The sequence below is a fragment of the Pygocentrus nattereri genome, chromosome 25 (assembly GCF_015220715.1).
Source record: "Pygocentrus nattereri isolate fPygNat1 chromosome 25, fPygNat1.pri, whole genome shotgun sequence".
Lineage (NCBI taxonomy): Eukaryota > Metazoa > Chordata > Actinopteri > Characiformes > Serrasalmidae > Pygocentrus > Pygocentrus nattereri.
This window is the reverse complement of record NC_051235.1, coordinates 4,562,943-4,585,000: the sequence shown is the minus strand read 5'-3', so window position 1 is coordinate 4,585,000 and position 22,058 is coordinate 4,562,943. Positions and strand designations below refer to the sequence as shown.

Below are 22,058 nucleotides of genomic sequence, written 5' to 3'. Positions count from 1 at the left end.
CACCTGAACTGTCCATGTCGTCCAGACCATCAACACCAGTCCTGGGGGGGATTCAGTAACATTACATTAGAGCTTGAAATGTACTGTCTGAACAAGACAGGACCCAACTACTCCCGTCGCTCAGGATCAGACATCATTTCTCGAATATTTATTGGGCTCAAGCCACATTCAGATGGTATGTCATGTGCTTGGCCCTACAATTTTGAGGCCTAGTTATGCCCGATCTGGGAGCATTGCCAACTGGGGCAGTGGGGCTTGAGTGCCTTGCCCAAAGGCACAATCAGGTATACCTTGACAGTCGTGGGATCTGAACCCATAACCTTTTGGTTGCTTTGGCTCACCTCTCCTACAACTAGCTATCAGAAATCACATGTTCTGACAGATTTCAACCTTCTTTCTCCTCAGCTTCAGGTTTTCCTTCTACTTTATCATCACCCACTTAATTCTGGCACACCGGAGTTGTTCATGATGGCTCCAAGGTCTACGATGTGCGCGTGAAAACAATGTTTTATGTAAAGATTATAGATTGAAGACTAAAAGCTTTTGGGATATTGTTTGATGGATAAAATGATTTCAAACAAACAAAACAAAACAAAACAGCTATTCTAAATTGAAATTAAACTTAACAAGTGCAATTTAAACTTATTTTTGGACAGTTAATGTGTTTTTCGGTTGGCTTTTTGTGCATATCTGAAGACAGCCTTCATTGTTGCTACAAGACAAATTAGCAGGCATTACTATTAGGAATGAACCATATTATAGCACATCTGATTAGCACCTTACATGCTGGGTTGAACGTGCCGGGAAGGGAAAACACGAGCCATGCAGAGCAGTGGGTCTCTGGGACTGGAAACCACTGGTTTTAACTTTGTGCTGCATGGCAGATCGAAATTTTCTGAAGATTAGCAATATGATAAACATTTTAGGCCAGATTACACCGTTACAGAAACTTCGTACTTTCAGTTCACAGGATGTGTAAATCTGTAAATAACTTCTGACCCTCTATTAGTAACTTTTGTCATTGCAGTTGATACGACACGTCTTACCAAAAGCATTTCTTCTTTGTACTTCCGTGTTCGTTTTTCGTGGCTGGACGTTTGCGACTCGGTCCTTCATCTGCTTGCACCAGGCCACAAGATGATGCCTGCATACCTGGAATAAAGAAAGAAAAACACCAAAAGAGTTTAAACTCTGCCCTTAAAAAAAAATTAAAAATTATATATATATATATATAAATAAATCACTGCATCATCAGCACAAATGAACGAGCTTCGCTGAGAAGATCATTAACTCTGATCAGCTCTCAGCTTCATTATTAGAGCCAGACGGAGGAGAAAAAGGTGAGACGAGCTGCTTTTCCACCGTTTACAGGCTTTAACGTCTGTTCGGTTCTGCTGCCATGGTAACGCTGAATGATAGTGCACGCGCAAGGGGAAAAAAAAAAAAAAGCACACGAATTCCAATCCGAGCGTCACCTTAAGGTCACATGACCAACTTTTATAGCGAGAGCGGTGCTAATCGCTCAAAAAAGGTTACGTACAGCCTTCAGTCCACAAATGCTGACTGGGCTTTTAATTCTATAACAACCCAGGATCATCCCATCAGTAAAAGGGGGTCACAAACCAATTCTAAGGCCCCCAACCCGCTCCCAATCTAGTTTGTGAATAGAGCAGAACTGTGGACCCTTTTGGGGCCTCGAGGTCCAGTTTCAGAACCAGAGATTGACTATGGAATCGAACCTTTCAGTACAGAGTCCTCCAGTCTCTCAGAGAGGTCATGGCACTGCTGTTCGTAGTCTGTATCTGTGAAATAGTGCTTGGGTTCGGCCAGTTTCCTCTGAATCCGCTCCAAACGCCGCTGCTCCTTCTCTGCTTCACGCTCTGCCTGCTTCTTTAACCACTCAGCCATCCTACACAAGAGCACAAACACTGAGTATTATTTATACCTGCAAGGCACAAAACCCACCTTTCATCTACAAAGGGATGGACCTCATTAGCCACGTTTACATGCAGCCTGATAATAAATCCAACTAATAGCTCAATCAGAACAGATTAGTTTGGTTTAAGACATTTGGAATTAGACTGCTGTCCGGTTGAACGAGGTGGGTAATCCAGGGAATAATCTGTTAAATAGAAGAATAATATCCGTGTAAACACCTGTATCTGATTACATTCCCTATCGGAAAGTTTAAGTCTGTTCTGCATGTGCGTCACATCATAGTGAAAGTTTATACTGTTCAACTCCTCCAGAGGAGACGAAGTTCATGCTCTGATCTTTAAAAGACGGCGGTGTAAAACATCTTATGTGTCTCAGAACACAACGTCTTCCTCTCGGCCTTCTTTCATAAGGACATGTGAAGGACGTTTTCCTGAGTCTGACATTTTTTAAAGTGATTAAAAACACAATCACCGCTCACTGCTGCTCATCTCACTCTGACTGGACTCACGTGATGCTGGTTGTCATGGTAACGTCTACGCTACGTGGTTCTGTACGCATGCACATCATTTTGGATTGGGTTACTTGTGAGCATGAAGACAGATTTTCATCAGATTGCTGAGTAGAGTGAATATAAACACACTCAGTCCTGTAACTGGACTGTATTCAATCGGACTGGCAAAAACGTTCGCATGCAAATCAGAAAAATATAGTGAATGTGAGATACAAAGGCAGAAAGTACTTACTCTTTTTCATGGTTGACATCTCGAAGTCTCCGGCCACTCAGATCCCTACAGGCCTCACGGTTGGTGGTTTTTTCAATCTGTGCCCCAAGCGCCCTCAGCATGGAGCCAAAGCCTGTCACCCAAAGACAGAATGGCAGCAAAGTGAGCCCACAGATATCAACATTAACAACGAGGCCTAAAACATGCTGGTATGACACGTTACCCCCTTTGCCGCCACAAAGCCGAGGCTCCAGATGATACACAGCTCCAGCCTGGAGTTTGTGTTCATGGTCCGATATCCGTCCGTTGTTCTTCACATAGCAGTCCGAAGACGGGATACCCTGAATGGAAACGCATATTGGTAAATACTTGCTTAAATAGTGCTGCATATCCAGAATCCTGCATAAGCTTAAACTAACTAAAGTGTACAGATACCCCACAGAACTGGTATTACATGGGTTGTGTGTCATTCTTAGCCCTATTTTAGGGCTGACACAGCAGTGCTGCTGGAGCTTTTAAACACCTCAGTGTTGCTGCTGGACTGAGAATAGTCCACCAACCAAAAATATCCAGCCAACAGCGTCCTGTGACCACTGATGAAGGACTAGAGGATGACCAACACAAACTGTGCAGCAGCAGATGAGCTGTCGTCTCTGACTTTACATCTACAAGGTGGACTGACGAGGTAGGAGTGTCTAATAGAGTGGACAGTGAGTGGACACAGTGTTTAAAAACTCCAGCAGCACTGCTGTCTGATCCACTCACACCTTCAGGTCAGAAGAATTAACTGAATAAATGATCAACACGACAGCGAGCATCCAGATTTGAAACTTACAACACCGACCATAATGACTTTGTTTCAATCCCAACAATGGAAATACGCAGGAATTTCGAAAAACTGGTGGAATTCCACTTTAAGTAGTTCTCTGATCTGCTAGTCTTGCCATTTTGCCCAAGCAGCTTTTATGTAAAGCTTTACTGCACAGATCACTTTACTGAAGTAAAGCTATTGGTTCCGGGCATCGCCAGTGTTTTACGACGGGATACAAACCTACTCTACTCTTAATGGAAGTCAATGGAACCAGACGTCTTTCCAGGTCATTTTGGGCCGTTTCTCTTGGTCCATTCATCGTGAAATTCACACACGATGTAAAGAACAACAGGTGCTTTTAAATCAGGTCAAAAACAGAAAAGTGACAAAAATGGACAGAAGTGGTTTTATTCCAACAACAGTGATATACCAATATGTGTAGATCAGAAAACGCTTGTTTTATATCCTTTAAATCTGAGGGGGAACTTTTACAAATACATGAATAAATAAAATAGAAATTTAAATTTATTCCACGCAGTTACTGAACAATGTGCCTTACTCAGGTTAAGAGAGATGACGGGAAGCACCGCTGTGTTCAGGGGACTAACGTTAAACGTGAAAGGCAGAACAAACGGGCTTTTACCTCAATAAAACTAAGACTTAAACAGCAGAGAAAGCAGAAAAACGCTTAAAAGTGTCAACGTATCTTTGTAAAACACTCAGGAAAGTCCAAATCCAACGAAACGTCGGTTCTGTAACGTTTTCGTAGGTTAGCCAAACCAGCTAACCGCTGAGAAACCGCTGAACCGCCAAACTAACACCGCTGAACTCACTTCTTTACAGCCGAGCAGGTCCACCAGGTCCCCGACAGTGGACTCCTGCTCCACCGTGACATTAATGAACCGAAAACCGGGAGAAATCACGAAAATGTCCATGTTGTTTTGCTGCTGTGGCCGAAGTCGCACCGTCTGCGCTCGCCGTCACTACGGAAACCGAGCAGCTAGAACAAAATAAAAGTCCCGGTCCATCACCACTAGAACAAGTCCAGCTGTTTGGACTCATGGGAGGTGGACGAAGAGCTCAAACCATGCACTGGAGTTAAAGTCGAGACCCCCAATGTAAAATATCTATATAATCTTATTTTATAAAATAAAAGTATTTACCTTCAAATGTACTTAAGTATAAAGTAAAAGTACTAAAAGAGTAATTCTGGCTCTGATGTCCTGTTATCATTTTTATAACCAGACTGGCTTCATGAACTCATTTCAGGTGAAAGTCCTCCAGCGTCTCTCTTGGTAAACCAGTATTTTAATAGAACGTCATTAATTAGTGGCGCTGACGTCTATTAAAATGATCAGAAGCACAAAACACTGAAGGTAAACAGTTTCCATCAGGGAGAACCGAGTGGCTCTGAAATCACTTTTTACACACAAGCAAAGTTTCAGTTTCAGATTTATTTACAACTTAGTTCCAAGTTTAAGTTGAATAAAAACTGGCTTTAAACTCAGGATCACAGATGAGCTCCTTTACTATGTTGATCTGTAGGCGTCTGTTCATAAACATAAACCAGCCCAAACTCATTTACTATAAAATGAAATGGTGTTTGTAGAAATTCAGAAAAAACTGTGTCAGATATTAGACTCTGAAATGTAGTGGAGTGAAAGGAAAAAGTCGCCCAGAACGGAGGAACTTCAGTACAGATACACCAAAAAATGCTTAAGCACAGAAACCAATTACATTTACTCAGTTACTCAGAAACTAATTACATTTACTCAGTTACTCAGAACCTAATTACATTTACTCAGTTACTCAGAAACTAATTACATTTACTCAGTTACTCAGAACCTAATTACATTTACTCAGTTACTCAGAACCTAATTACATTTACTCAGTTACTCAGAAACTAATTACATTTACTCAGTGTCCACCACTGTGTATAAATGGCCAAAGGCTGTTTGGAGCTGTAATAACACATTTACACAGTCCTCATAAACGCGTCTCTGACCCCTGTGCGATGTTTACTGCTTGTTGTTTTTGTCTATATACCATCTTTATGCTGTTCTTTAGGTAATAAACTATCACTTCCCATTTTGAAATGTATGACTTCAACCAGAATGTGGATTTTTTACGCTAAAGGACGCAGAAAGACACGACCTCACACTTGTTGTACTTGTTGGGATTATTTATTGGCATTTTTAGAAGGTCCTCCACTCCTAAACAGTCCTCCAGTCCTGTCATGTCCTGCTTGCACATCTTTACCATTAATGTATTTAAATATACATTTTAGACCACAGAACTATGGCAAAACAATATCAGACACCAGGCAGCAAATTCATAACAATTATGCACAGAATCTTCCTGCCAGGTGCGCTTTCACAGGTGAGCTTAGAGGCGAGTTAGAGGCGAGCTTTCAGAGGCGAGTTAGAGGCGAGTTAGAGGCGAGTTAGAGGCGAGCTTTCAGAGGCGAGTTAGAGGCGAGTTAGAGGCGAGCTTTCAGAGGCGAGTTAGAGGCGAGTTAGAGGCGAGCTTTCAGAGGTGAGTTAGAGGCGAGTTAGAGGCGAGCTTTCAGAGGTGAGTTAGAGGCGAGTTAGAGGCGAGCTTTCAGAGGTGAGTTAGAGGCGAGTTAGAGGCGAGCTTTCAGAGGTGAGTTAGAGGCGAGCTTTCAGAGGCGAGTTAGAGGCGAGTTAGAGGCGAGCTTTCAGAGGTGAGTTAGAGGCGAGTTAGAGGCGAGCTTTCAGAGGTGAGTTAGAGGCGAGTTAGAGGCGAGCTTTCAGAGGCGAGTTAGAGGCGAGCTTTCAGAGGCGAGTTAGAGGCGAGCTTTCAGAGGCGAGTTAGAGGCGAGTTAGAGGCGAGCTTTCAGAGGCGAGTTAGAGGCGAGTTAGAGGCGAGCTTTCAGAGGTGAGTTAGAGGCGAGTTAGAGGCGAGCTTTCAGAGGCGAGTTAGAGGCGAGTTAGAGGCGAGCTTTCAGAGGCGAGTTAGAGGCGAGCTTTCAGAGGCGAGTTAGAGGCGAGTTAGAGGCGAGCTTTCAGAGGCGAGTTAGAGGCGATTTAGAGGCGAGCTTTCAGAGGCGAGTTAGAGGCGAGCTTTCAGAGGCGAGTTAGAGGCGAGTTAGAGGCGAGCTTTCAGAGGCAAGTTAGAGGCGAGTTAGAGGCGAGCTTTCAGAGGCGAGTTAGAGGCGAGTTAGAGGCGAGCTTTCAGAGGCGAGTTAGAGGCGAGTTAAAGGCGAGCTTTCAGAGGTGAGTTAGAGGCGAGTTAGAGGCGAGCTTTCAGAGGCGAGTTAGAGGCGAGTTAGAGGCGAGCTTTCAGAGGCAAGTTAGAGGCGAGTTAGAGGCGAGCTTTCAGAGGTGAGTTAGAGGCGAGTTAGAGGCGAGCTTTCAGAGGTGAGTTAGAGGCGAGCTTTCAGAGGTGAGTTAGAGGCGAGTTAGAGGCGAGCTTTCAGAGGTGAGTTAGAGGCGAGTTAGAGGCGAGCTTTCAGAGGCGAGTTAGAGGCGAGTTAGAGGCGAGCTTTCAGAGGCGAGTTAGAGGCGAGTTAGAGGCGAGCTTTCAGAGGCGAGTTAGAGGCGAGCTTTCAGAGGCGAGTTAGAGGTGAGTTAGAGGCGAGTTAGAGGCGAGCTTTCAGAGGCGAGTTAGAGGTGAGTTAGAGGCGAGCTTTCAGAGGTGAGTTAGAGGCGAGTTAGAGGCGAGCTTTCAGAGGTGAGTTAGAGGTGAGTTAGAGGCGAGCTTTTAGAGGCGAGTTAGAGGCGAGTTAGAGGCGAGCTTTCAGAGGCGAGTTAGAGGCGAGTTAGAGGCAAGCTTTCAGAGGCGAGCTTTCAGAGGCGAGTTAGAGGCGAGTTAGAGGCGAGCTTTCAGAGGCGAGTTAGAGGCGAGTTAGAGGCGAGCTTTCAGAGGCGAGTTAGAGGCGAGCTTTCAGAGGCGAGTTAGAGGCGAGTTAGAGGCGAGTTAGAGGCGAGCTTTCAGAGGTGAGTTAGAGGCGAGTTAGAGGCGAGCTTTCAGAGGTGAGTTAGAGGCGAGTTAGAGGCGAGCTTTCAGAGGCGAGTTAGAGGCGAGTTAGAGGCGAGCTTTCAGAGGTGAGTTAGAGGCGAGTTAGAGGCGAGCTTTCAGAGGCGAGTTAGAGGCGAGTTAGAGGCGAGGTTTCAGAGGTGAGTTAGAGGCGAGTTAGAGGCGAGCTTTCAGAGGCGAGTTAGAGGCGAGCTTTCAGAGGCGAGTTAGAGGCGAGTTAGAGGCGAGCTTTCAGAGGCGAGTTAGAGGCGAGTTAGAGGCGAGCTTTCAGAGGTGAGTTAGAGGCGAGTTAGAGGCGAGCTTTCAGAGGCGAGTTAGAGGCGAGTTAGAGGCGAGCTTTCAGAGGCGAGTTAGAGGCGAGCTTTCAGAGGCGAGTTAGAGGCGAGTTAGAGGCGAGCTTTCAGAGGCGAGTTAGAGGCGAGTTAGAGGCGAGCTTTCAGAGGCGAGTTAGAGGCGAGTTAGAGGCGAGGTTTCAGAGGTGAGTTAGAGGCGAGTTAGAGGCGAGCTTTCAGAGGCGAGTTAGAGGCGAGCTTTCAGAGGCGAGTTAGAGGCGAGTTAGAGGCGAGCTTTCAGAGGCGAGTTAGAGGCGAGCTTTCAGAGGCGAGTTAGAGGCGAGTTAGAGGCGAGCTTTCAGAGGCGAGTTAGAGGCGAGTTAGAGGCGAGCTTTCAGAGGTGAGTTAGAGGCGAGCTTTCAGAGGCGAGTTAGAGGCGAGTTAGAGGCGAGCTTTCAGAGGCGAGTTAGACGCGAGTTAGAGGTGAGCTTTCAGAGGCGAGTTAGAGGCGAGTTAGAGGCGAGCTTTCAGAGGCGAGTTAGAGGCGAGTTAAAGGCGAGCTTTCAGAGGTGAGTTAGAGGCGAGTTAGAGGCGAGCTTTCAGAGGCGAGTTAGAGGCGAGTTAGAGGCGAGCTTTCAGAGGCAAGTTAGAGGCGAGTTAGAGGCGAGCTTTCAGAGGTGAGTTAGAGGCGAGTTAGAGGCGAGCTTTCAGAGGTGAGTTAGAGGCGAGCTTTCAGAGGTGAGTTAGAGGCGAGTTAGAGGCGAGCTTTCAGAGGCGAGTTAGAGGCGAGTTAGAGGCGAGCTTTCAGAGGCGAGTTAGAGGCGAGTTAGAGGCGAGCTTTCAGAGGTGAGTTAGAGGCGAGCTTTCAGAGGCGAGTTAGAGGTGAGTTAGAGGCGAGTTAGAGGCGAGCTTTCAGAGGTGAGTTAGAGGCGAGTTAGAGGCGAGCTTTCAGAGGTGAGTTAGAGGTGAGTTAGAGGCGAGCTTTTAGAGGCGAGTTAGAGGCGAGTTAGAGGCGAGCTTTCAGAGGCGAGTTAGAGGCGAGTTAGAGGCAAGCTTTCAGAGGCGAGCTTTCAGAGGCGAGTTAGAGGCGAGCTTTCAGAGGCGAGTTAGAGGTGAGTTAGAGGCGAGCTTTCAGAGGCGAGTTAGAGGCAAGTTAGAGGCGAGCTTTCAGAGGCGAGTTAGAGGCGAGTTAGAGGCGAGCTTTCAGAGGCGAGTTAGAGGCGAGCTTTCAGAGGCGAGTTAGAGGCGAGTTAGAGGCGAGCTTTCAGAGGCGAGTTAGAGGCGAGTTAGAGGCGAGCTTTCAGAGGCGAGTTAGAGGCAAGTTAGAGGCGAGCTTTCAGAGGCGAGTTAGAGGCGAGTTAGAGGCGAGCTTTCAGAGGCGAGTTAGAGGCGAGTTAGAGGCGAGCTTTCAGAGGCGAGTTAGAGGCGAGCTTTCAGAGGCGAGTTAGAGGCGAATTTGAGGCGAGCTTTCAGAGGCGAGTTAGAGGTGAGTTAGAGGCGAGCTTTCAGAGGTGAGTTAGAGGCGAGTTAGAGGCGAGCTTTCAGAGGTGAGTTAGAGGCGAGTTAGAGGCGAGCTTTCAGAGGTGAGTTAGAGGTGAGTTAGAGGCGAGCTTTCAGAGGTGAGTTAGAGGTGAGTTAGAGGCGAGCTTTCAGAGGCGAGTTAGAGGCGAGTTAGAGGCGAGCTTTCAGAGGCGAGTTAGAGGCGAGCTTTCAGAGGCGAGTTAGAGGCGAGTTAGAGGCGAGTTAGAGGCGAGCTTTTTGGTAAATCTCTCTAGAAAGCGTTTTACACCAAACCACTCTCAATATAGTAACTCATAGCCTCAATATATTAATTTGTGGCTCAATGTAGTAACTTGTGGCCTCAATATGTTCATTTATGGCCCCAATATATTGATTCGTGGGCTCCATATATTCATTTGTGGCCTCAATGTTTTAATATATGGCTCAATATAGTAACTTGTGGCCTCATTCTATTAATATATGGCCTCAATATAGTAACTCATAGCCTCAGTTTACTCCTGGGTGTCCTTAGTACAGTAATGTGAGGCCTCAGTATATTGATTTGTGGCTCAGTAGAGTAACATATTGATTTATGGCCTCAATATAATAATGTGTGGCCTCAATATGCGATAGGTTTTGGTGTTTTGATCTGTACTCTGTTGGGTAACTTTAGAAGCAACCTGGCAACCCTGAATGTGTACAGCAGGTGGCGGTAGTAAGAAACCCACCCAGCGCTGAGACTGAGCACAGCCCTAAAGGAAGACCCCGCAGTCCGCCGTTAGTGCGCTCGTCATGGCGTGTGTGAGCCGGGTGGTCGTGCGCGCTGTGAGACCCCGAGCCTTCATTAACTGCTCAAAACCCAGAGCTTCTACCGCAGGACCGTCTTACAGCACCGACGCCGGCGCCTCCACGGGAGAAAACCCGGCAGGAGCGGCCGAGAAGCCGAAGAAAGGCTTTGCTGCCGCGTACGAGCTCCAGTCTGACCTGAAGCTCCAGCAGCAGGAGGAGCGCAGCGGCGGCGGCAGCGCGGCGCAGCCGGCCCGCAGGAGCTCCGCCCGGCAGGACGCGTCCTTCGCCTCGCTGCTTCGCCACTCCCCGCTCATGCAGATGGGCCCGGCCAAGGACAAAACGGTCATCGGCAAAGTCTTCCACGTGGTCCAGGACGACCTGTACATCGACTTCGGCGGCAAGTTCCACTGCGTGTGTAAGCGGCCCGAGGCGGACGGTGAGCGGTACCGGCGTGGTAGCAGGGTCAGGCTGAGGCTGGAGGACCTGGAGCTCACCTCCCGCTTCCTGGGCGCCAGCACCGACACCACGCTGCTGGAGGCGGACGCCACTCTGCTGGGACTGGTGGAGAGCAGAGAGGGCAAAGCGAAGGAGTAGCGATGTTGGGGGGCCAAGCACTTCGGACAGTATTTATAAGAGCCATATCGTATGTCTTTCTCTTTGCCCTTCAGGCCCACTTATGACATTTTGTGTAGTTTAATGCATCAAAACAGTTCACTTTTACATGATCATTCTGCAATCTCTTAGAATAAACTTTGTTTTGATACTGTGCCTTTAAGACTGAAGTATGTAAATGACCCCTGTTGTGATTGGCTGTCCTGTATTGTGTTTATATTTATTCATTTGCCACCAAATTGCAGCAGGCTGAGTAGGTGGATGTATTTGAGTGTTCCAAACACACTGAATTCAAAACCCGCCTCAGTCTCTCTTTATGAAATGGGTCCTGAGTGGTACGTTTTGAAACAAGGTTTACTGATCGAAACAAAGTTTACAGGGTGTTTTGAGACGGTACCATAATGTTCATTCTTGTATTTTCCCAAGTTTGGTTTCAGATGTTAAAGAAACTTCAATGCACTCTTCTCAAAGTGTATTTTCCAGCCTTTCATTCCTACAACTATAGTGGTTTGTGAAAAGGTGTGCTTCTGCGATAGATTGCTGCTTTACTGCTGGGCATAAAGTGAATGGGGGAAAAGCCACTGGAACAAGCTCCTGTGTATGTATTGCTAATCCACCAGTTGTCAGGCAGTCGGGCTGTTAATTTCATCTAATAGTAAGACTTGATGAACAGAAGCCACACAGCTATTAGAGAGACACTTAAAGTGGGACTGATTTTACTTTGGGATTCCCATAGAAATGCATTCTAGATGGTGTAGTAATCCCACTGTGAGAAACCAGAGTACTGCGGCCTACTGGGACAGCAGCCTAACTTTAGGTGGCGAGTTTTGATTGGGACTCTTAAAATTCATGTGCTGGAAAGTGTTTACAGGACACATGTTCTGGCAAAATCAGTGGGAACCTCAGTAGAAGTGCTCAAAACTGTGGTTAGTGTTGATGAGGGTCAAACAGCAATAAAAGAAAGTTTAAGCGGCTGCTTGTATCACTCAGATTAAAAAAAAGCTTGTTTGAGACAAATCCTGCTGCAAAACGATTCTGGAAACAGTATTTCAGTCATCAGCCGGGAAATTTGGCAGTATTTTAACTTTTTGTTCACCACTCTGAACGGCTTCGTCCTTCTGAACCATTGAGTTAGGCAGAGAGTGGAAATGGAAGTCTTCTTAATAATAATAAATAATAATATTATTCATGTAGATGTCACCCTACCTGTAGCCTCTTAAGCTCCTCTGAACCACTGGTGGGTCCAAAACGCACTTCATGTTCTTCATAACGTTCATACTCCATAAGCTCCATTCAGAAGCTGGGCGTCGTGTGATGCTGTAGCTCATCTCTCCAGTCTAATAGACGGTGACGTCATTTTAAACCCTTATAATAAAAGAAGCTGAACTCAGTTTTTCTACTGAAAATCGACCCGTTTTTCCCCAAATCTGGGCTCTAAACTATAAACAGACGGCGTCTCTTCAGTGATCTGCTCTGGAAACATCACTTTTAGAAAACAACACAAAGAGCGTCGCAGATTTTGGCTTTCAGCAGTAAATTGTAAGTGTATAGAGATGTGTGATCATGAAACACATGTTCTGTTCATTTGAGTGGAACTTTTACAAAAATAAATAAAATAATAATTTACACTTATTTCATGCAGTTGCTGAATAATTTGCCTCACAATTTGATCACAGAGATTCAGATGGACAAACCAAAACACGCCCTGGAGAATAAGAGTCTAAAACATCTTCTTTCGGCTGCTCCCTTTAGGGGTCGCCACAGTGGATCATCTGCCTCCATCTTGCCCTATCCATTGCCTCCTCTACTTTCACACCAACCATCTCCATGTCCACCTTCACTACATCCATAAACCTTCTCTGAGGTCTACCTCTTCTCCTTCTACCCGGCAGCTCCATCTCCAACATTCTTTGCCCAATATATCCACTATTCCTCCTCAACACATGTCCAAACCATCTCAACCTGGCCTCTCTAGCTTTATCTCCAAACTGCTCCACCTTCACTGTCCCTCTGATCTGCTCATTTCTAATCTTGTCCATCCTTGTCACTCCCAACGAAAATCTCAGCATCTTCATCTCCGCCACCTCCAGCTCAGCCTCCTGTCTTTTAGACAGAGCCACAGTCTCCAAACCAGACATCATAGCAGGACGCACTACTGTCTTGTAAACCTTCCCTTTCACTCTTGCTGCTATCCTTCTGTCTCACATCAGCCCTGACACCCGTCTCCACCCACTCCATCCTGCCTGCACCCTCTTCTTCACCTCTTTTCTACACTGTCCATTGCTCTGGATGGTTGACCCAAGATATTTGAAGTCATCCACCTTTACGACCTCTACTCCTTGCATCTTCACCTTTCCACCTGCCTCCCTCTCATTCACACACATGTATTCCGTCTTGTCTCTACTGACCTTCATTCCTCTCCTCTCCAGTGCAAACCTCCACCTCTCCAGATGAAACATACCAGTTCTAAAACAGATTGTCCAAAGTGGATTTAGTTAAATGTTCTACCGCCATCATTTGGACATGTGATGTACTACACTGTTTAGAGAGTAATGAAAACATGCTAAGGTCTCTTCTCAGATTTGAGCTCTCAGTCTCCAGGAAGTTACGTGTTTTTTCAGCTCATCTGATCTGATCTATCTATTTAAAGTGTGATAGCATCATTTGAGCTCCGCAAGTTCAAGCTACGAAATGGAGACGTTCTCTGTTGCTGTTTAGGGCATGAGTGGAGTCGAAATTCCCAGCTTTAGGAGTGTTTGAGTCTTTCTACTTGGAGGTGGGAATTTCAGTCATGAGCTTAAATCCATGTAGTTTGTGCAGTGAAAATTCATGAGGTACTAGCTTCCATCACTTGTTAGCTTCATTTGTCTCGTAGATCCAGTGAAAAAGTAAAGAAACAAACTCTGGAAACCAAACGTGTCTTGGCTGTTTGACTACACTTTGGGATAAGGTGGAAAAATGCACCACCTTTCTCTTCCACTTATTGTTGGTTGTTGGTGCCAGACGGGCTGGTCTGAGTATTTCAGAAACTGCTGATCTGCTGGGATTTTCACACACAACCATCTCTAGGGTTTACAGATAACGGTCCGAAAAAGAGGAAATATCCAGTGAGCGGTCAGTTGTGTGGACGAAAATGCCTTGTTGATGTGAGAGGTCAGAGGAGAACGGGCAGACTGGTTCCAGATGATAGAAAGGCAACAGTAACTCAAATAACCAACCAGAATCTCTGAGGAACGTTTCCAACACCTTGTTGAAAGTACGGCATGAAGAATTAAAGCAGTTCTGAAGGCAAAAGGGGGTCCAACCTTTTACTAGCACTGTACCTAATAAAGTGGTTAGTGAGTCACTGCTCAACAGATGGAGGAGAGGGGCTGGCCCATCACATTAGGATACATTTTTTGCCAGAAATGAAAACATTAGAAACAAAAATTTGCTATCAGAATCAAAAATATGTTCCACTTCTGCTCCCCAGAGACGCAGGGCAGGGGACTTCCGAAATCGTGTTTGAAAGACTTTTCTGCCGTGATATGTACTCTGTTCCAGGAAGTGCCGATTTGTTTACACTGCCAAAAGGCATGAACAAAATGTTCCTTTTTCAGTTTTACATGTAAAACACAAGTTAGATCTTTCTGGAAACATCTTCTGTAAGCGGACAGGTGTAACGTATATCCTATTCATGAATTCAAAATTAAGCTTTTGAGCACCAGATGAGGAACATTTGGGAAACAAATGTTTACAAATATTGCACCAGTCCTCGTCTGTGATTGGTTGGCCTAAGTCCCTCTCCCAAACTCATCTCAGACTGTCTGATGATGGTTTTGCATGCTTTAGCAACATGCCATGGATTAGTGAAATCAGCCCTCTAGCCTGGTCTTTCTTTCTAGCAGCCCTTCAAGGTCAGTTAATTCCTTTCTTAATATCCCTTCCTTAATGGTTGAGGTGATCAGGTGATGAACCTGAAGACATAGGTAACTCGTATTCTTCTTGCAGTTGTGTAAACGATTTGAGCAAACTTCCAGAAAACATGTAAGAAATGCTTTCGATCCCCCTGTTAGGCCAAGCTGAGAGTCCAGAATTGTTCAGCTGAGAAGGTAAACCTGGGTTGAAGGCCAGGGGGGACAGTAGTGAAAGACAGTTGAAGAATATTACGATATTTCTTAACATCCGCCCGGGCCATAAGAGTATTGTATAAAACAAAATTCTCAGAAACACACTGTCAGCGATTCACTATTTGGCCACCAGAGGTCTCACTCCCCCAAGCACTAGCCCTGTTCCCAGTTGAACCACCTGTGCCTAATTTCTGTAATCAGCCTCATCTTAAATACTCCCCTCTTTCAGCCAGGCAGCATGAAGTATTGCCAGTTCCATTGTATCTGTCCACTAAGTGGTTTGCATTTTCTGTCTTGTTGGTGTTTTTGACTCTCTGCTTGGACCTTTGGATGCTGCTTTTGCCCTTTTTGCTTAGTTTGCTTGTTTGTTTTTTTTGACTGTTTTCCCTGCCTTGACCTTTTGGCTATTCCTTTTGACCATGAGTTTTGGATTGCCCTTTCTATTAAACCTGCATATGGATCCTTCTCAAGTTTCTGAGTCTGCTGTGTCACACACCTCACCTTTGTAGCATCATTAATGAACGGTAAGCACTCAAGAGGAAAAGGGCTACATGCTTCAGTTTCCATAGAGACCCAGCAAGACTCCAACCTATTTGTACACCAGCTGATCATGTGCTTAATTTGAATTGACCAATAATACAACTGCATATTAGGCACACAGGCAGCCCCTTCATCCTTCGCTCTCATTAATCTGGAAAATTTAAGTCTTGGGGGACGTAACTACCCAAGGTGTGTTAAGAGATATATTTAAGGGCAAAGCTAATGATTTTTAAAAAATGATCTTATAGCCAGAGAATTTACTGTATTCTGATATACACTTCATTATAGCTGGAACAGATTTTTCTGGGTGGACCATGTACAGCAAAACATCATCGGCTAAGAGTGATATTTGGTGGTCCACTCCTCCTGCTCCAATATCTGTGATGCCCTGCAGGCATCTAATGGTTTCTGCCAGTGGCTCAACTGCCATGAAAAAAGCATTGCAGAGAGAGGGCATCCTTGTCTTGGTCCTTGGCCAACCCATTCGTATTGACAGTAGTGTACGGGTCGGCACATACAGTTTAACTAAATGAATAAAAGTAGGACTCAATGTTGAATTTTTTAAGAACAGCAAACAAGAATGGCCATTCAGTCTTCTCAAACGCTTTCTCTGCATCGAGAGAAACAATAAAGGCGGGATCGATACTTTTCCTAATAAAATCAATAGTATTCAACAGTTATGATATGAATAATATCAGAACCATATCACATGCTTATGAATCCAGTTTGGTCTGGATTAATGAGTTTAGGTAAAGTCACCTCTAATCGCCGTTCCACAGCTTTAGTAAAAATTTTACAATCTGCATTTATTAAGCTAATTGGTCTGTAAGAGGCACAGTCCTCTGGGTCTTTCTTTCATAAGTATTAAGCATATTGAAGCAGTTTTCCAGGTTTTAGGCATGGTAGATTGAGTACTCAGATCCATAACTGGCATCAATATAGATTGAAGTTCAGGCCAAAATGTTCTATAAAATTCAACAGGATAGCCGGACTCTACAACCCACACAAGTGGCTCAGGTAGTGCAGCTCATCCAGGATGGCACATCAATGCGAGCTGTGGCAAGAAGGCTTGCTATGTCTGTCAGCGGCTGGAGGCTGGAGGCGCTACCAGGGTTAGAAACCGACTCCATGAGGATGGCATGAGGGCCCGATGTCCACAGATGGGGGTTGTGCTCACAGCCCAACACTGTGCAGGACGCTTGGCATTTGCCAGAGAACACCAGGATTGGCACTGGCACCCTGTGCTCTTCACACTGAGCACATGTGACAGACGTGACAGAGTCTGGAGACACCGTGGAGAGCGATCTGCTGCCTGCAACATCCTTCAGCATGACCGGTTTGGCAGTGGGTCAGTAATGGTGTGGGGTGGCATTTCTTTGGAGGGCCGCTGCCCTCCATGTGCTCGCCAGAGGTAGCCTGACTGCCATTAGGTACCGAGATGAGATCCTCAGACCCCTTGTGAGACCATATGCTGGTGCGGGCCTGGGTTCCTCCTAATGCAGGACAATGCTAGACCTCATGTCGCTGGAGTGTGTCAGCAGTTCCTGCAAGATGAAGGCATTGAAGCTATGGACTGGCCCGCCCGTTCCCCAGACCTGAATCTGATTGAGCACATCTGGGACGTCATGTCTCGCTCCATCCCTCAGGAGACCATCCGCCACCTCATCAGGAGCATGCCCAGACGTTGTAGGGAGGTCATACAGGCACGTGGAGGCCACACACAATACTGAGCCTCATTTTGACTTGTTTTAAGGACATTACATCAAAGTTGGATCAGCCTGTCGTGTGTTTTTCCACTTTTATTTTGTGTATGACCCCCTATCCAGGCCTCCATTGGTCAATAAATTTGATTTCCATTGATGATTTTTGTGTGATTTTGTTGTCAGTACATTCAACTTTGTACAGAACAAAGTATTCAATGAGAATATTTCATTCATTCAGATCTAGGATGTGTTATTTGAGTGTTCCCTTTATTTTTTTGGGCAGTGTATATTTATGAGTGTATGCTTAAACACCATTTTCTCTCTCTCATTCCGGTTTTGTCCTTCCCTCCTCTTCTACAGAGGATGGACTCACCCAGGTAAGTAAAACAGTCAAACCCATTCAGTCCTGTTTTGCTCCACAAAGTTAAAGACAATCGGTCCTCAGATAAGTCCAGGTAAGTATATACAACCAGTCTTCATGTTGTGATGCGTAAAGGGTGCCTTACCTCATCACAGTCCTATTGCGGCAGGTGTATAAAATCAAGCATCTAGCCATGCAGTGTGCCTTTACACGTGTTAGTGAAAGAATGTGTTGTTCTAAAGACCTCACTGAATTCGAGTGTGGTGCAGAAATAAGATCCCGCCATTGCAATAAATAAGTTTGAAAAAATTCTTCCCTCCTAGATTTTCCAAATGTGCATGAACGTTAATGTGTGAGATGCACCGTTTGTACCAGATGGGGCCCAAACCTGAGGGGAACCGTTCTTCGTTTGGACAGAAGGTGCATTTTTGGTCCCTGTCAGTTTCTCTCTATAAAGACTTTGGGGATTTCTTGATTTTAAGGAAAGCAGGCATGTGCACGCGGTCAAAGAGTGTTTCATAAATGACTGTAGAGAACTTGGTAGCGTCGAAGCCTGATGCCCTGACTCACCCTTTCTCTCCCGTATTTCAGGAATGTATCTGGTGTTCTGGAGCTGTCATGATGTGCCTGTAACAGAGACGTGACGTTACAGGCACTAAATCAAACCAAATCAGAACAAACTCCTGAGAATCCTCGTTCTGCCAAAATCAACCACTTTGCTTGATTCCCTGACCAGTTCATGGTGCCTGGCCCATGGCCAGATGGGTTTGGTCTTTTAATGTGCTGCATGTCATTGGCTGAGAGCAGCGGGTGGAGATAATGTTCCCTGTGCTACATATATAGAAGCTCCACTTCACATCATTCACTGCTTTACAGTAGGAGACGGTCTGATCTTCAGTTTTTCAGCACAGCTTTGACTGTAAGTATTCCTGCAAAACTATTCACAGGACTTAAAGTAATGGTTTTGTGTATGTTAATGTCAGTGTTTGTGTTTATTGTAATAGCAGTGCTTTTCTAAATGTGTATCGCTGCTGTCAGAAGAAAACCTCGTATCTCCATTTTTGTTGTTTTTCGGTTTTTGGCATATTGTAAAAAGTGCCTTTTTGTCTTTAAATTGTGTGAGTTTGATGAAAAATGGACCAAAAGAAACGGCCCAAGACGTCTGGGAAAGACGTCTGGTTCCATTGACTTGCATTAAAAGTAAAGCATTTCTTTCCTTCTCCTGTAAAGTTACCATTTTGGAGATGGGAGGCTTTCTTCCAGCATCAGCAAATATATATATTTATATAGAAAGCAGTCAGTATTACTCCACTCAGCATTAATAGCTTTAAACAATTGATGAGTAACTGAAAAACGGGATGTCACAGCCTGCACGTTGGTGTCCTTTTTTCACTGATACATTGATCGCAAGACTAGAATTGAATACGGGTAGAAAGCCAGGGCTGTTTATAGCTTCTAAAGTTTAGTCGTCGAGAATTCTGGCTTCCTCAGTTTGCTAGGAGAGAGAGCCATGTTAGAATATCCCCTCTCGCCCATTTCAGCCCGAAGGTTAGAGACCACACAGAAACAAGATCAGACTGGAAATGAACTCGTAAAGCTCACTTCATTTCAGTTTGAGAGGCGGCCTTATAGTCCATGCATGTTTTGTTTACTATGTAAACAATGTGCAACATGTCATATATGCTGTGCACATTTTTCATATTATATTGTGTTTATTTTGTTTTCTAAGTAAATGACTTGAAAAGTGCTAATTATCCCCACAACAAGAGCTGTTGTCTTTTTGGGAGGGGGAAAAATAAATATATAATATGTAAATAAAATATAGAAAGACATAAGTCAGCATGAAAGCTGTTAGTACTTCTTTTCTAATATTCCATATCAGAAACATCGTATGTTGATGTGGAAACAGCAAAATGTATCGCACCATGAAATCATTGCACCTTGGAAAAAGGCCTAAACTTATGTTTGTGTCCCATTTACAAAAAAAAAAAAAAGACTCATGTATTTTATGAAACACAACTTCATGCACTCTCATTCACATGAACTTATCTTCTATTTTATGGGAAAATGTAACATTGTATCAATTAATATCAGCACGCTTCAGAAATATTGTTGATATTTGGACTCAACAGCAAATCAAATGCGCCCCTCCCTTCAGTGCTCCTTCAGAAGCTCCGCCCCCTAGAATTCATAGATGCCAAATGGCGAGGTGAATGACACTGAGACCTTTGTGGCCTTGAAACCCTTCACAGAACGTTGTACGGATGATATCGCGTGATATAAAATTAGACCAAATGCAGCAACGAATACAATGGCTGCTAGGAACCCAACCAGTTGCCATCACAAACATTAGCAAACGGGACAAACGATACTGATCTCCTGATTCTGTAAAACGGCAAAAAATAAGTTCATTACCTGTTAGCCACCTGCCATGAAACAAAGGAACCTCATCGTCCCTTTCCCTGCCTTTCAAGTCCTTCAATGAAGCAGAAGTCACAGCTTCCACAGCTCTTGTCAAGCACTGATGTTGATATGAAGGCCTGGCTCACAATCCACGTTCCAGTTCATCCCATACGTGACTTGATTTGTCACTCTAGAGAACCTGTTTCCACAGTGCCAGAGCCCTGTGGCGGCCTGCTTTACACCACTCCAGCTGACGCTTACCATTGCGCATAGTGATCTTGGGCTCCTGTGAAGCTGCTCATCCACAGAAACACATTCCAGAAATTGCCCAACACACAGTTCTTATGCTGGTGTCGATTCCAGGAGCAGTCCAGAACTCTGCAGTGACTGATGCAACAGAGGATAGGCAATGGTTACATGCTTAAGCACTTGATGGCCCCACTTTGCAAGTTTGCGTGGTCTACCACTTCATGGCTGAGCTATTTTTGCTCCTAGATGTTTCCATTGCACAACAATAGCACTTACAGTTGTCAGAGGCAGCTTTAGCGGGACGAATTTTGCAAACTGACTTGTGGCAGAAGTGGCCTCCTGTGACAGTGCCGCGTTAAAAGTTGCTTGATTTCATACACGTTCTCAAAAGGGGTGGCTGAAACTCACCAAGAGGGGTGTCCACATATTTTTGACCACACATGGTATGTGTGTATGTTTTGTTTATTGTTTCTTTTATATTGTCTGCTGCTGTTAAACACATGAATTCTGATGTTTTAGATAACAAATGTCATTCATTTTTCAGGAGAAAGATGGCTGGCATACTCTCAAAGAAGCAAACCAAAGGCGTCGACTTCTGTGGCGTGAATGATAATTATTACATCGTTCGCTCTGACCTTGGCTGCTACATGTACTCAACAAACTTCCATCGAGGACATGACCTCATAGTTTACAGCCTGCACCCCTCCTGTCAGGGTGGAGACCACTACCTGGCCCACAATGATGATGCATTTTACATCATCAAGGGCAACAGCTGCCGCCGTGTGTCTAATATGAACAGAGATCTTGATTCTTCAGTGTTTGAGCTCCACCCAAACTGCCGAGGCGGTGACCACTATCTGTCTGCTTATGGAAATTTCTACATAATCTTCAAGAGCAGAGGTGTGTATCGCCGGATCACTGATCTGAGCACCGATGGTGAAGCAGTTGAATACACCCTGCACCCAAACTGCCAGGACGGCCTGTACTACTGGGGCACAAAGAGCTACACTTATTTTCTCAAGCCGAAAGATCAGTGGGGCGTTCAGTACCACAAAACTGATAATCTTAACAAAGATACTGATGCTAACACATACTCGATTCATCCTGATGTCCTGAACTTCCTTCCTGGAGGCCTGGCTGAGACGCAAGGCCCAGCGTTCGGGAAATGGGAGCTCATTAAGACGATTGCCAACGATTCGGAAACTCCTATAAACTGGGAAAAGAAGATAACTCGCAAAGTGGGCTATACCAAATCCAAGACATCAAGCATTGAGCACAACTGGAAGGTGGCAATGAGCGCCACATATTCGGCCGGAACTTTGACTGAATCCATCGCCAAATTCCAGTTTTCTGTGTCGGCAGAATATGGTGGACAAAGCGTCAACACCGACAACGAAAGCTGGGAAGAGGCGACCGAGATGGAGGAAAGTGTGAGCCTGGCTCTGCAGCCCCACTCAAAAATGTACGTGTGGCAGTACAAGCTCGGCTTCGGCAAGGAAGATGTCCTCTTCTGCCGCGACCTGAGATTTGACGATGATTCTAATCACCCCACCGATGTTCCTCTTCCTCATGCTAACAAGTAGACATCAGACAAAGGCCCAATCCCATTTCCCCCCTTTCCCCTAGCACTTAGCCCTTCGCCTTCGCTTTGCTAGGGTGTAGGGTGTCTCGACTGTTGGTGAGGCAGAGGGGTAGGGCGTATGTGTTATGGCTTCATGGCCCTCAAATAAAGCTATTCTGTACCTTAAAACTTTACAATAAACATTGTATTCTCCAAGTTTAGTGTCGTGTCTTTATATTTTGGTCCTTTTCTTCATAACAAGCATAAAAAACACTATTACTATGTTATTGTCTCGGTAGCTAGCTAGCTAACTTTCCCATTTTTTCCATTTACGGTGGAACAGCAAAATTCGAACAAGAATCTGGAGAATATCCGACTTCAGCTTCATATCACTGAAGAATTAGTGGGGGGTGATAATAAATAATTGCCCCCCTTTTTGAAGGTGTATGATCCCTAAAATGTAACTAAAGCCCAGCAGTGAGGAGCTGA

General features: G+C 45.2%; 3 protein-coding genes across 4 annotated transcripts in view; 2 read left to right on the top strand and 1 right to left on the bottom strand.

Moving 5' to 3' along the window:
* The window catches only part of sde2 (SDE2 telomere maintenance homolog (S. pombe)), an 8,560-nt gene extending 4,086 nt beyond the window's left edge, over positions 1-4,474 (bottom strand). The window contains exons 1-6 of one of the 2 annotated variants that reach the window (XM_037534324.1): positions 4,305-4,474; positions 2,884-3,001; positions 2,682-2,793; positions 1,740-1,909; positions 1,047-1,152; positions 1-41 (exon numbers count right to left, since the gene is read on the bottom strand). The exon at positions 1-41 is cut by the window's left edge and continues 440 nt beyond it. In XM_037534324.1, the coding sequence (XP_037390221.1) occupies positions 1-41; positions 1,047-1,152; positions 1,740-1,909; positions 2,682-2,793; positions 2,884-3,001; positions 4,305-4,406 (649 nt within the window). In that variant the 5' untranslated portion in view covers positions 4,407-4,474. The remainder of the gene's footprint in view (positions 42-1,046; positions 1,153-1,739; positions 1,910-2,681; positions 2,794-2,883; positions 3,002-4,304) is intronic. The other variant, XM_037534323.1, reaches the window with a different exon arrangement.
* Positions 4,475-9,978: 5,504 nt separating this feature from the next.
* mrps28 (mitochondrial ribosomal protein S28) lies at positions 9,979-10,837 on the top strand. The gene has a single exon (XM_017724190.2). The coding sequence runs from the start codon at positions 10,035-10,037 to the stop codon at positions 10,623-10,625; it is 591 nt and encodes a 196-aa protein (XP_017579679.1). The 5' UTR covers positions 9,979-10,034; the 3' UTR covers positions 10,626-10,837.
* A 7,335-nt stretch (positions 10,838-18,172) lies between these two features.
* On the top strand, positions 18,173-21,785 carry LOC108443483. Its single transcript, XM_017724192.1, has 2 exons — positions 18,173-18,275; positions 20,553-21,785. Exon 2 carries the CDS (start codon positions 20,560-20,562, stop codon positions 21,589-21,591), a length of 1,032 nt encoding a protein of 343 aa, XP_017579681.1. The 5' UTR covers positions 18,173-18,275; positions 20,553-20,559; the 3' UTR covers positions 21,592-21,785.
* The last annotated feature ends 273 nt before the right edge of the window (positions 21,786-22,058 follow it).

Excerpts from the sequence above, each read along its gene's own strand:
- mrps28 (XM_017724190.2), top strand. The coding sequence starts at position 10,035 with ATGGCGTGTGTGAGCCGGGTGGTCGTGCGCGCTGTGAGACCCCGAGCC.
- LOC108443483 (XM_017724192.1), top strand. The coding sequence starts at position 20,560 with ATGGCTGGCATACTCTCAAAGAAGCAAACCAAAGGCGTCGACTTCTGT.